This window comes from Erithacus rubecula, assembly GCF_903797595.1.
Source record: "Erithacus rubecula genome assembly, contig: scaffold_318_arrow_ctg1, whole genome shotgun sequence".
NCBI classification, from domain to species: domain Eukaryota; kingdom Metazoa; phylum Chordata; class Aves; order Passeriformes; family Muscicapidae; genus Erithacus; species Erithacus rubecula.
Genome location: NW_027636012.1, coordinates 1 through 13,297, shown reverse-complemented (window position 1 = coordinate 13,297; position 13,297 = coordinate 1). Strand labels below are relative to the sequence as shown.

At 67.4% G+C, this 13,297-nt stretch overlaps 1 protein-coding gene across 1 annotated transcript; it reads left to right on the top strand.

The window, feature by feature from the left end:
- Positions 1-1,844: 1,844 nt before the first annotated feature.
- CACNA1A (calcium voltage-gated channel subunit alpha1 A) lies at positions 1,845-13,285 on the top strand (the record flags this gene model as incomplete). The annotated part of the gene is given in 24 exon segments (XM_079332484.1): positions 1,845-2,204; positions 2,207-2,379; positions 2,381-2,397; positions 4,776-4,908; positions 4,910-4,912; positions 5,340-5,479; positions 7,038-7,129; positions 7,211-7,363; positions 7,912-8,099; positions 8,573-8,676; positions 8,768-8,883; positions 9,507-9,564; positions 9,682-9,773; positions 10,136-10,345; positions 10,907-11,019; positions 11,441-11,553; positions 11,639-11,770; positions 11,906-11,978; positions 12,072-12,189; positions 12,286-12,353; positions 12,554-12,657; positions 12,932-12,981; positions 12,984-13,157; positions 13,160-13,285. Coding segments are annotated over 24 exon segments (2,641 nt in total), but the record flags the coding sequence as incomplete, so codon positions are not given.
- Between the last annotated feature and the right edge of the window lie 12 nt (positions 13,286-13,297).

Sequence of the window (13,297 nt, the reverse complement as noted above, 5' to 3'; positions counted from 1 at the left end):
CGGAGCCGTGGCAGTGTCCCCGGTGCCATGGCAGTGTCCCTGGAGCCGTGGCAGTGTCCCCGGTGCCATGGCAGTGTCTCCGGAGCCGTGGCAGTGTCCCCGTGCCGTGGCAGTGTCCCCGGAGCCGTGGAGTGTCCCCAGTGCCGTGGCAGTGTCCCTGCTGCCGCAGCTGCCGCCCTGCAGGACACCCGGGCACGCGGCCACCGCACACGGGCACAGCCCGGCCCGGGCACGGTGGGGACACGGAGACCTGGCAGCGTTTGGGGACACCAGTGGCATGGAGAGCGACCTCACGGGAGACACCGTGAAGGCTGGCAACCGGCACCGGGCAGAAAGGGGCGATGCTCCTGGCATGTGGGCCCTGGGCCGAGGAGTGCGGTGACATTGTGACAGCGTTTGGGGTCCCCATCGTTCGCGAGGGGACACTCCGGTATCCCCCTTATGGGGACAGCCCGCTGTTGGGGTCACAGCCTCACGTTGTCCCCGGTGCCGGAGAAACCCCGCGGTGCTGCCGTTGCGCCCCCCCCCCCCCCGCCCCCCGTTGAACCCCTCCCGGGCCGGTTTCTCGGGGTCCCGGTGGCCCGCGGGTGGACACTGGCAGCGCCACGGTGCGGCGGCTGCGGCGCCGGGACAAAAGCGGCGCGGGGACAAAGGGCAGTGACGTTCAGCGGGGGCTTGGGGGCACCGGCCTGACCCAGTTCGGGCCAATTTGGGGGGTCACGGCGTGGGGTGGGAGGCCGGGTGAAGAGGGGGGACAGGCGCCAGCGTGTCCCCGCGGGAGAGGAGGGGGGGGTGACGCCGCGGTCACCGCGCGGGGAAACTGAGGCAGCGGCGGGGTAATTAAAGCCCGTTAAGTAATTAGGGGGAATTAAAGGAGGAGAGAGGGAAGTCCCAGGGCGTTGGGGTTGGGGGCAGGAGGAGGAAAGAGGAGGGAGAAGAAGAAGGTCCGAGCACTCGGGGGGTAGGAGGAAGGCGAGGAAAGTCTCGGAAATTGAGGGGCAGGATGAGAAGGAGGAGAAAACGAGGAGGAGGAGGAGGAGGAGAAAAAGAGGAGGAGGAGGTGGAGGAGGAGGAAGGTTCCCGGGGTACTGGGGGGGGAAGGAGAGGGGGAGGAGGAGGAGGGAGGAGCAGCAGCAGCAGCAGCGCGACTCTGCCGCAGCCCGGCCGATGGGCCCCGCCACCCGCTGCTGCCGGGGGCTGACGGCGACCCCCCGCCCTGGCCCCGCCGCCCCGACCGGGGCCGCCACCCCCGCCGCCGCCGCCTTCGCCTTTTTTTTTCCTACCCTTTTGGATTTTGTGGCCGTTCGGGGATTTTTTGGGGGGCATTTTTTTACCTTCCCCCCATCCCCCCCTCCTCTCCTCTCGGCGGATGCTCCGGGCCGGGGACGGCCGGGATGCGCTGAGCGACCCCCGAGATTTTTGGGCTCCTCTTCCCTTCTACCCCCCGCCCCAAATTACCGCAACCCCCCTCCGGGGGGGGGGGACACGGAAGCCGCAGCGCCTGGACCCCCCGTACCCCACACCGGGGCACCGGGAGCCGCAGCGAAGGGACCCCTCCGCACCGGGGCATCGGGAGCCGCAGCGGGGGGGGGGCTCGGCCCTCCCGATACCGATACACCGGGACCCCCCCCGAAACCGGGGCACAGCGAGCTGCAGCGCCAGGACCCCCGCAACGCCCTCCGGGATACCGGGACCCCCCGCGTCGGGAGCCGCAGCGTCGGAGACCCCCATTCTACAGCTGGGGGGGCCCCCAGCCCCTCCGTACCGGATTGCGGGGGGGGCACCGCAAGAGAAGAGCCCCCCCCCCCCCATCCTTCGGGGCAACCGCAGAGGAGAGACCCCCCTCCGGCTTCGGCAGCAGAGGGACCCCCGCATCCCGCGGACACCCCATCCCGTACCGGGGGTCCCCCCCCCCGCCGCACCGGCCCGCGGGGGGGCCGCGGCGCAGCACCGGAGGATGCTCGGGATGCCGGCACCGCTGCCGTCCGCCGCCTGAGCGCTCCGCTCGGGACGGACACCGCTCCCCCCCCCAGCAATTTTGGGGGGGGCCCATGGGATGTGATGAGCTCCTCGACGGTGCCGGCCTCAGCAGCGTGACCCCCCCCCCGGCGGGATGGCTCGTTTCGGAGAGGAGGTGGCGGCCCGCTACGGGCCCGGCAGCGGCGGGAGCGGCCCCGGGGCGGCGGCGGGGGGGCCGGGGCGCGGGGGGGGGGCCCGCGGCAGGGCCCCCCCGGGGCACAGAGGCTCTACAAGCAGTCCATGGCCCAGCGCGCCCGCACCATGGCCCTGTACAACCCCATCCCGGTGCGGCAGAACTGCCTCACCGTCAACCGCTCGCTCTTCCTCTTCAGCGAGGACAACGTGGTGAGGAAATACGCCCAAAAAGATCACCGAATGGCCATATCCTTTCTGGGGGGCCCCCCGGCCGGGGGGACCGGCTCTGGCACACAGTTCCTGCTGGGAACCCGGGAATGACACACGGAGCCCGGCCCCAGCCCCCAGCCCCGACCTCCGGCCCTCACTGGGGTCACCCTGTCCTGCACTGGGGTCCCCAGCCCGTATTCGGGTCTCTGTGTCCTGCATGAGCTCTTCAGCCCCGTATTGGGATCCCCATCCCCATTTTGGGGGTTCCCGGACGCTGGCTCCATCCCCTGAGCTGCATGAGGGTCCCCATCCCCTGACCTCCAGCCAGGACCCCGTTTCCCTGCCCTGCACTGGGGTCCCCGTTCGGCTCGTGCCTCATCTCTCCATTCCCGTATCGGGTCACCCGTCCCCGTATCGGGGTCACCGTGTCCTGCACCGGGGTCCCCACCCCGTGTCCTCACTTCGTTCCCATCCCGCATCTCCTGCCCTGCTCTGGGGACTTCCAAAACCGTGTTGGGGTCACTCCATCCTGACTGGGGTCCTCACCCAACATCCCCGTCCCTGTGACCTGCAGGGGGGGTCCCCGGCCCCTTTTGCCGGTCCCAATTCCCTGTCCTGCATTGGGGTCCCCGGGTCCCTTTTGGGGTCCTCATTCCCTGTCTCCAACCCCCTGTCTTGTCCCTATTAATCGGGGACCCCAATAATTGGAGACCCCATTAATTGGGGACCCCATTTCTCTTCCCCTGCATTGGGGTCCCCGTGCCCCTGCTGCCCTCCCATCCCACCTCCAGACCGGGGGTCCGGCTCACTTTTGGGGGTCCGGAAAGGGGAACCCCACTGCAGCAGCACCTCCCGGTGCCCCATTTTTGGGGAGGATGTGTGAGCTGACAACCCTCGAGTTCCCGCCACCCACAACCCTCCTGTCCCCCTCATTCCCATCCTCGAGGAGTCCCCAGATACATCCCCCCGGGTGTTTGGGGGGGCTCAGGGTATTTTGGGCTTATTTGGGCTGTTTTGGGGAGGTGCAGCCCCGGCGCTGCTGCCCTTGGGGGTCCTCCGAGCCCCTTCCCCCTTTTCTGCCCCCTAAAACACCTCGGTCGGCAGCAAGCAGCACCCCAAAAAAAAGCCCTGTCACCCAAAAAGACCCCCACCATCCCAAAACAGCTGCTGTTAACCCAAAAATAGTCACTGCCACCTCTCCCTTGCGGCTAGGGGGGGGTCCCCACGCGGTTTTGAGGCACAGCTGAGGGGGGCAGATTTTGGGGGGACTTTGGGGGCGCGGGCACAGCCGAGGTGCCCCCCAAAGGGGGCGCGAGTCGCGGGGGGCGCGGGGCCACGCTCCCGGTGCCGCAGCGGGGCAGGGAGGGGCGCGGGCGTCCCGGGGAGCCGCGGAGGGGCCGGGCGGGGATCTGGGAGTGTCGGAACGATTTGGGGTGTTGAGGAGGAGGGTGATGCATCCCCCATCGCCCCCGTCCGTCCCCCCCCCCCCCCATCCTGCGGCACGCAGAGCACTCCCACGCCGGGCCCGGGTTCGGGGGCGGCGGCAGCCGGGGGCTGCGCTCACGGCGCCCCCAAAATCCCGTCCTGGGGGGATCCCGAGGGGAGCCGACGCGGAGGGCAGGGGGGAACCGCGCCCCGGTATCGGTTTGGGGGCGCAGAGCCCCACGGCGGGGAGGCTGAGCCGTGCTGGTCCGGGACTCGGTCCGTGCTCGGCCCGCGCTGTATCGTCGCTCCGCTGCTGCCCCGTATAACCGGGCCGGGCTGGGCCGGGCCGGTGGAGCGGGGTGGGCCGTTCTGGGTGGCCCGGTTCTGCCGTTCCTAATAGCCCGGTTGTGCCGTTCCGGGTGGCCCGGTTGTACCAGGCTGTGCCGGGGAGCCGAGCCGTGGCCAGGGAGCTGTTGGGGCGCCGTGCCGTGCCGGAATGCGGGGCTGGCCGTGCCGTGCTGGACAGCTGTTCCCGTGCCAGAGGGCCATGTTGGACAGCAGCCGCCACGCCGGAGATCCGTGCCGGGCACTTCGGGCCGTGCCAGCCCGCGGGGCCCGCAGCCATCCCCGGCCTCATCTCTGTGCGCACTTCGTGGCCACCGTGGCCACACGGGTGGAGTGGGATGTGGGGCAGGGGACAGGGGCAGGACGTGGGGACACGGGACAGGGCACGGAGGCGTCCCCGTGCCCCCGGGGATGGCACCGCCCGATGCCCGCGGGCCCAGAGCCGGTCGTGGGCGGGTCCCGCTGCCCCCGGGGCCGCTTTGATCTCGCCTCGCAGCCGAGGCCGCGGCCGCCGCTTTGATGAGGGAATTAATTAATGAGCTGCGAACCACGCGGGCGCCGACACCAGGGGGCACGGGAAGCGCCTTGGCCCCGCGCCTGCCTCAGTTTCCCCCCGCCCGTGCAGTCTGCGAGTCCCCCAGCCCCGTTTTTTTCCTTGACTCGCCCCCCACTCCTTTTGAATACATGATTTTAGCCACCATCATCGCGAACTGCATCGTCCTGGCGCTGGAGCAGCACCTGCCCGACGAGGACAAGACCCCCATGTCGGAGCGGGCTGGTGAGAGGGGGGCGGACGGAGGACTCCGGGGGGCTCCTGGGGAGGTCTCCGCCACCCCCTGGGGGCTCCAGCAAAGGTTCCTGGGCCCTCCTGGAGCTCTGGTGAGGGTTCTGGGGGCTCCACCGGGGGTCCCCAGCCCACCGCGGGGTCCCTGCCGTGGGCAAGCAGGCTGGGGATGGCGGTGGGGGGTGGGTTCCAGCCCGCAACTGGCCCACGCCGGCCACGATTCCCAGTTCCCCCCGGAACCACCGGTGTCCCAGTTTCCCTCCTTACTGGGAATCTGGGCCACGCCGGGGGCGCCGCCGCCTCCTCCCGGGGCACCTGGGGAAGGCTGGAGGGGCCGGGGTCAGCGCTGACCCCACGCTCGGTGGGCAGGGGGTGGCCGCTGTCCCCTGGCACCTATCCCGACAACTGTCCCCGCGCTTAGGACGACACGGAAACGTATTTCATCGGGCATCTTCTGCTTCGAGGCGGGATCAAGATCATCGCGCTGGGCTTCGCCTTCCATAAAGGCTCCTACCTGCGCAACGGCTGGAACGTCATGGACTTCGTGGTGGTTCTCACGGGGTGAGGGGCGCCCGGGACCCCTCTCTGGGGACAGAAACGCGTCACCGATGCGGGCCGTCCCCCCGCGCAGGTGTTCGGGTGTGGGACCCGCCCCCTCCCTCGCCACCTGTGCCCCACCCACGTGTCCCTCGTGTCCCCGCGCGTGTGTGGGGCCGGCGCTGTCCCGTGTCCCCCGGGGGCCTCGCGGCGCTGTCACAACGTGTCCCCGCGGTGTCCACTCATCGCGCGGCACACCCACCAACCCCCCACCGCCACCGGCAGCTGCGGGCCCCATCGGGCTCCGGAAACCCCCCAGAGACCGCCCGAGATACAGAGACCCCCCCCCCCCCCGGGCAAAGAGCCCCCTCATCACAGAGATCCCCGGTCACAGAAATCCCCCCGGGTCACAGAGACCCCGGGTCACAGAGACACCCCCGGTCAAAGAGCCCCATGTCCGGTGCTTCCTCAGTGGGGAAACTGAGACTCTAGTTTTTGGGGGGCTCTGTCCTGCGTGTGGGGGTGGGTTAATTGGGGTGATTGGGATGGATTAATTGGAGTGATCGGGATGGATTAATTGGGGTGAAGTGGGAGAATTAGTTGGGGTGACTGGGAGAGAATTGATTGGGGTGTTTGGGGGCGAATGGCAGGGGCTGAGGGCGAGTGGATAAATTGGTGTTTGGGGGTGTTGGGGGACACGGGGAGGGGGGAGGGATCTGACCGCAATTTTGGGAGGGTGATAGATGAGCATCGCCACCCGGTTGCCATGGCAACAGGGGACCCTCGGCAGCATCGGGGCCACCAGCGAACCCCCGGGGTCCCCCCGGACCCCCTCTGGCTCCCCGGATCCACTTTGGCTCCCGCGCACCACCCCCGGCCCCCGGGGCCGGTGCTGGCCGGTGGCCGCGAGCCCCGGGCTGGGACCAGCGCTGGCATCAGCCACCACCGGCAGCATCGCCGGAAAAGGCTAAAAATAGCCCCGAGCGACCGCCCGCGCTGGCGGCACCGGCTGCCGGCCCCGCGGCACGTGGCCCTGCGGCGGGGACACGGGGGCTCGCGGGGGCTGGGACAGCGCCGCCGCGGGCTCGCGGTGGCCGCGGGCTAGCGGCCGTGTGACAGGGATGTGGGGGCTCGCGGTGGCCGCGGGCTAGCGGCCGTGTGACAGGGATGTGGGGGCTCGCGGTGGCCGCGGGCTAGCGGCCGTGTGACAGGGATGTGGGGGCTCGCGGTGGCCGCGGACTAGCAGCCGTGTGACAGGGATGTGGGGGCTCAAGGGGTCCAGGGGCTCGTGGACATCTGATGAAGATTTGGGGGCTCACAGTGGGCAGGGGCTCATGACCGTGTGATGAAGATTTGGGGGCTCACAGTGGCCAGAGGCTCGTTGCCCTGCACTGGGGACTCACAGTGGCTCGTGTCAGGGACCCGCGGCCACGGGCTCACGGTGGTCCATGGAGGACGCGCCGGTGGCTCCTGGCAGCCGTGGGGCCAGCGGCAGTCCTTGGGCCCGTTCTGGGGGTCCCTGGCCCCTGTCGGTGGCCCAGCCGGGGGTCACCGGAGCCGCTGACCCCCTGTCCCCCCGCAGCATCCTGGCCTCGGTGGGCTCCCAGTTCGACCTGCGGACGCTGCGGGCCGTGCGTGTGCTGCGGCCCCTCAAACTGGTCTCGGGGATCCCAAGTGAGCGCTGGGGGGGATTTGGGGGTCCCGAAGGGGGGGGAGGTCTCGGGGGGCGTGGCCGCTCAGCCGCCGCCGCCACAGGTTTACAAGTCGTGCTGAAGTCCATCATGAAGGCGATGATCCCGCTGCTGCAGATCGGGCTCCTGCTCTTCTTCGCGATCCTCATCTTCGCCATCATAGGATTAGAGTTTTATATGGGCAAATTCCACACCACCTGCTTCGACCTGGTCACGGGTAGGGCCGGAACCCCCGGGGGTCCGGGCAAACCTCCCCCCAAATCCCATCCGATTCCCCAATCCCCCCAAATTCCCTCCGACCCCCCCAAATTCCCTCCGACCCCCCCAAATCCCCTCCGACCTCCCAAACCTCACTGAATCCCCTCCAAGTCCCTCCCCCAAACACCCCAACCCCCCCTCCAGCACCTCTCAATCCCCTCTAGCCCCCCCAAACCTCCTCCCACCACCCTTGCCTCCCCCTGGATCCCCCCAAATTCCCCGAATCCGCTCCCCTCCGTGACTCAGTTTCCCTCCCAGGCGGGCGGGGGTCTCGAAGTTGGGAGCGGGGCTGCGGGGACCGGATCCTTTCCTCCCGCGCCAAATCTCCCCGGGCCGGGGGCCAGCGCTCGATTTGGAACGTCCTAATTGCTGCTCTCCCTTGATGAAGCCGTTAATTGGCCGCGGTTATTTCTGTCCGCGCCCTGCGCGGCGGGAGCGGGAGGGGCGGGCAGGGGACATTTTAGGGGGTACAGAAGGGGTCCAGACAGCAGCACACCCGCTCCCCAGACGAGATCAAGGTGGAGGTCCCCTGTGGGACGGACGAGCCGGCCCGGATTTGTCCCAACGGCACCAAGTGCAAGAAATACTGGGAAGGGCCCAACTACGGCATCACGCAGTTCGACAACATCCTCTTTGCCGTGCTCACCGTCTTCCAGTGCATCACCATGGAAGGGTGGACCGACCTCCTCTACTATGTGAGGGCTGGCCCCTCCCGGTGCCCTCCGTTCCCTGCCCGGTGCCCTCCCGGTGCCGCCCGGTGCCGCCCAGTGCCTTCGATGTGCCCTCCGTTCCCTGCCCGGTGCCTCCCGGTGCTGCCCAGTGCCCTCGATGTGCCCTCCGTTCCCTGCCCGGTGCCTCCCGGTGCTGCCCAGTGCCCTCGATGTGCCCTCCGTTCCCTGCCCGGTGCCTCCCGGTGCCTCCCGGTGCCGTCCAGTATCGCCCCTGTCCCAGCCCGGTACCCGCCCGGTGCCACTCCGTGTCGCTCAGTGCCCTCCTTTCTCCGCCCGGTGCTCCCCCGGTGCCCCCCTGTTCTCACCTGTCCCCTCCCCCCAACCTAGTGTCATCCTCTTGGGACACCCCCCCCCCCCAGGTCAAGGGGCCCCCTGGGACACCCCGTCCCCCTAAACTCACGGGACACTCCCCACCCCGTTCCCCGCCCCTTCCCCAGAGCAACGACGCCTCAGGGAACACTTGGAACTGGCTCTACTTCATCCCCCTCATCATCATCGGCTCCTTTTTTATGCTCAACCTCGTGCTGGGGGTCCTGTCCGGGTAAGCGGGGCCCGGGGGGTTTCGGGGGGGTTCCCGTGGGTTCAGGGGGGTCCCGGGGGTCCCGGTACCGGTGCTGACCCGACTCCGGCAGGGAGTTTGCCAAAGAGCGAGAGCGCGTGGAGAACCGGCGCGCGTTCCTCAAGCTGCGGCGGCAGCAGCAAATCGAGCGGGAGCTCAACGGATACATGGAGTGGATCTCCAAGGCGGGTGAGGGTCGCGACCGCCCCCCCAAAAAACACTCTGCACACCCCGAAACCTTCAAACCTTCCCCCCATCTCCGTGACCCCACCCAGCCCCCAAAATCTCTTCCCGAGCCACTCCAAGTTCCCTCAAATATTCTCCAAACCCCCTGGGATGCTCTGGGACCCCTCCCCAAATTCCCTTCAGCCCATCCCAAATCCCCCTCAGCCCACCCCAAATCCCCCCAAATCCTCCTCAGCCCACCCCAAATCCCCCTCGGCCCACCCCAAATCCCCCTCAGTCCACCCCAAATCCCCCCAAATCTCTAACCCACCCAGAGATCTTCTGGGGTCCCCCCAAACCCTCTTCCCCCCCTCCCAACTCATCCCCTCCGACCCCAAATCGCCTCTAACACCTCCCAGCCGCCCTCTGGGGACCCCCGGGACCACCCACCCTTCACCTGCCCCCCCCCGACCCCTAAAATCCCCCCCAACCCTCTCCAAACCCTTTGAACGCTCCCAAAAACCCCAAACTCCGGCTCCCGAGGGGGGACCCCAATCCCATCCCTGAGCTCCCCCGAGGCCTCTCCCCTGAGCTCCCCGAGCCCCCCTGAGCCCCCCAACCCCTCTGAGCCCCCCGCTTTCCCTCAGAAGAGGTGATCCTGGCCGAGGACGAGCCCGACGCCGAGCCCCGGCGCCCCTTCGATGGTAAGTGCGCAGCCCCCGCCCCCCAACCCGCCCCGGGGGGCGGCCCCCGCCTGGTCCGGGGCCACCGCCAGGGCCCCCCGGCTGACTGCCGCCCCCCTGTGCCCCCCCCCAATGCGGGAGCCCTCCGGAGGGCCACCAGCAAGAGGAGCAAGACGGACCTGCTGAGCCCCGAGGAGGGCGAGGAGCAGCTGGGGGACATCGCGGCCATGGGTGGGTGACACGGCGGGGGGGACACGGCGGGGAGGGGGCTATGAGGGGCAGGGGGAGGAGTGGGGAATGGTTGGGAGTGGGGGGCGGCCCAGGGATGGTTTGGGGTGGCACAGGGACAGCCTGGGATGACACTCTGGGAGTCTGGGTGTGCCCCAGGGGTGATTTGGGGTGACAGTGCAGGGATTTGGGGTGCCCTAATGATGATTTGGGGGTGGTGGGTGGCACAGGGACAGCCTGGGGTGACACAGGGATGGTTTGGGGTCACATTCTGGGGATTTGGGGTGCCCCATGATGATGTGGGGATAGTGGGTGGCACGGTTGACATGGGGAATACCTTGGGGTGACCCCAGCGCTCCCCCCAGGGTCCCCCTTCGCCCGTGCCAGCCTCAAAAGTGCCAAGCTGGAGAACGCCACCTTCTTCCACAAGCGGGAGCGGCGGATGCGCTTCCACATCCGGCGGATGGTGAAAACTCAGGCCTTCTACTGGACCGTGCTCAGTCTGGTAGCGCTCAACACCCTGTGTGTTGCTATCGTTCACTACGACCAGCCAGATTGGCTTTCCGACTTCCTCTGTGAGTCATCCCGGACTGGGACACCCAGAGAAACCCCTGAGACACCCCGGGACCTCCAGAGACCCACAGAGAGCCCCCCGGGACCCCCTGAGAGCCCCATAGACCCCCACAGACACCCTGTGTGTTGCTATCGTTCTCTACAACCAGCCAGATTGGCTTTCCGACTTCTCTGTGAGTCAGTCTCAAACGGGACCCCCAGAGAAACCCCTGAGACCCCCTGAGAGCCCCTGATAAACCCCAGAGACCCCCGAGACTCCCAAGACCCACCCCCCCACACACCCAGAGAGCCCCTGAGAACCCCCTGAGAGCCTCTGAGACACTCAGAGATCCCCAGAGACCCCCCAGAGTCCCCCCAAACCCACTGCAGGACCCTGGAGACCCCCAAAACTCACCCCTTGCCCTCCAAGTCTTCCTGAGCCCCCCAGATCTCTCCAGCTCATGGGAAACTCCCCAAGATTTAGGGATCTCCTTTTGGGATCCCCCCTGTACTGGGTCCCCCATCCCCGGGACCCCCGGGAGTTCCGGGCTGTTCCCCCCCTCACTCGTGTCCCCCCTCCCCAGACTATGCAGAATTCATTTTCTTGGGACTCTTTATGTCCGAAATGTTTATAAAAATGTATGGGCTGGGGACGCGGCCTTACTTCCACTCGTCCTTCAACTGCTTCGACTGTGCCGTGAGTGGCGGGACGGGACGGAGTGGGACGGGATGGGACGGGAATTTGGGATGGGATGGGATCAGTGGGATCAATGTGATCATTGGGATCAATGGCGTCAATGGGATCAATGGGGTCAACAGGATCATTGGGATGGGATGGGATAGGACAGGACAGGATGGGACGGGGTGGGATAAATGGGGTCAATGGGGTCAATGGGATGGGACGGGACAGGACAGAATGGGATGGGATCAATGGGATCAGTGGGATCAATGGGATAGGATTTTGGGATGGGTTTTGGGATGGGATGGGGTTTTGGGGATATATGGGATCAGTGGGATCAATGGGATCAATGGGACGGGATCAATGGGATGGGATCAATGGGATCAATGGGATGGGATCAATGGGATCAATGGGATGATCCCATCTAACCTTCTCCCAGGTTATCATCGGAAGCATCTTCGAGGTGATCTGGGCTGTTGTGAAGCCGGGAACATCCTTTGGGATCAGCGTGCTGCGAGCTCTCAGGTTACTGCGCATCTTCAAAGTCACCAAGTGAGCCCCGAATTCCCCGTGTCCCCCCAGTGTCGCCACAGCCCCCCATGCGCCCCACACCCCACAACGCCCCCTCTCCCCGCAGGTACTGGGCTTCCCTGCGGAACCTGGTGGTGTCCCTGCTGAATTCCATGAAATCCATCATCAGCCTCCTCTTCCTCCTCTTCCTCTTCATCGTTGTCTTCGCCCTTTTGGGGATGCAGCTCTTCGGGGGACAGTGAGTGACCGGATGGGGAGAGGGGGGTGTCCCCCCACACCCGGGGGGTGTCTCTGTGCCCCCAGCTCCCTGTTTTGGTGGGCACCTGCTGCAGATGGGGCCCCCACCGCTGCCCCCCCCCCCCAAACTCCCCAGGTTCAATTTTGACGACGGGACCCCTCCCACCAATTTCGACACTTTCCCAGCAGCAATAATGACGGTGTTTCAGGTAGGCCCCACCCCCGGGGGGGGGGGGGTCCCGATGGTTCGGGGGGGCTCGTGGGGGGTCCCCGCTGCCCCCAGGGCTCCTCCCTCCCCCCAGATCCTGACGGGAGAAGACTGGAATGCGGTGATGTACGACGGGATCAAATCTCAGGGCGGCGTCAAGGGCGGAATGGTTTTCTCCGTCTACTTCATTGTCCTCACCCTCTTTGGCAACTGTATCCCAGGGGTCCTGGGGAGCTCTGGAGGGCTCGGGGGGAGGCTGGGAGGGGAGGGGCTGTGCTGGCTCCCGCTTTGCCTTGACACCACCGCAGACACCCTCCTGAACGTCTTCTTGGCCATCGCCGTGGACAACCTGGCCAACGCGCAGGAGCTCACCAAGGTCAGGGGTCTGGGGGCGTTTGGACAGTCTTGGGGGGCGGTTTCGGGGGGCGTTTGGAGGGTCTCGGGGGGTGTCGGGGGGTGTTTGGAGGGACTGGGGGATCTCGGGGGATGTTTGGAGGGTCTGGGGGATCTTGGGGGGTGTTTGGAAGGTCTGAGGGGTCTCGGGGTCGGGCTGGATGCGGCGCTGGGGCTCTGCAGGATGAGCAGGAGGAGGAGGAAGCCGCCAATCAGAAGCTGGCGCTGCAGAAGGCGAAGGAGGTGGCTGAGGTCAGCCCGCTGTCCGCAGCCAACATGTCCGCCATGTGAGTGTGGGGATCGCCCCGGATCCATCCCAGACCCATCCGTGGATCCATCCCAGATCCATCCCTGGATCCACCCTCGCCCCCATCCCATCCTCACCCTCTTCTCCATCCCGAATTCATCCCAGATCCATCCCAAATCCATCCCCGGATCCACCCTCATCTCCATCCCATCCCACCCTCTCCTCCACCCCGGACTCACCCCCGGCTCCATCCCAACCCCGTCCCCTCCACTCCCTGGCCCCTCCCGACCCAATCGCTCCCCCGGGGGCTGCAGGAAGGAGCAACAGAAGAACCAGAAATCCTCCAAGTCGGTGTGGGAGCAGCGCCGAGCGAGCTGCGCAAGCAGAACCTGCTGGCGAGCCGCGAGGCGCTCTACAGCGAGCTGGACCCCGAGGAGCGCTGGAAGGTGCCCTACGCTCGCCACCTGCGCCCCGACATGAAGACGCACCTGGACCGGCCGCTGGTGGTGGACCCGCAGGAGAACCGTAACAACAACACCAACAGACGCGGCCCGGGGACCCGCCGCCCGACCCCCGCTTCGGCTTCGGGCCGCTCCGCGCCGAGGAGCTGCGGCGGCAGCAGCCGCGCTACCCCGAGCACGGGGCGGGGAACCCCGCGACCCCCCGGTGCCCCCCGGCAG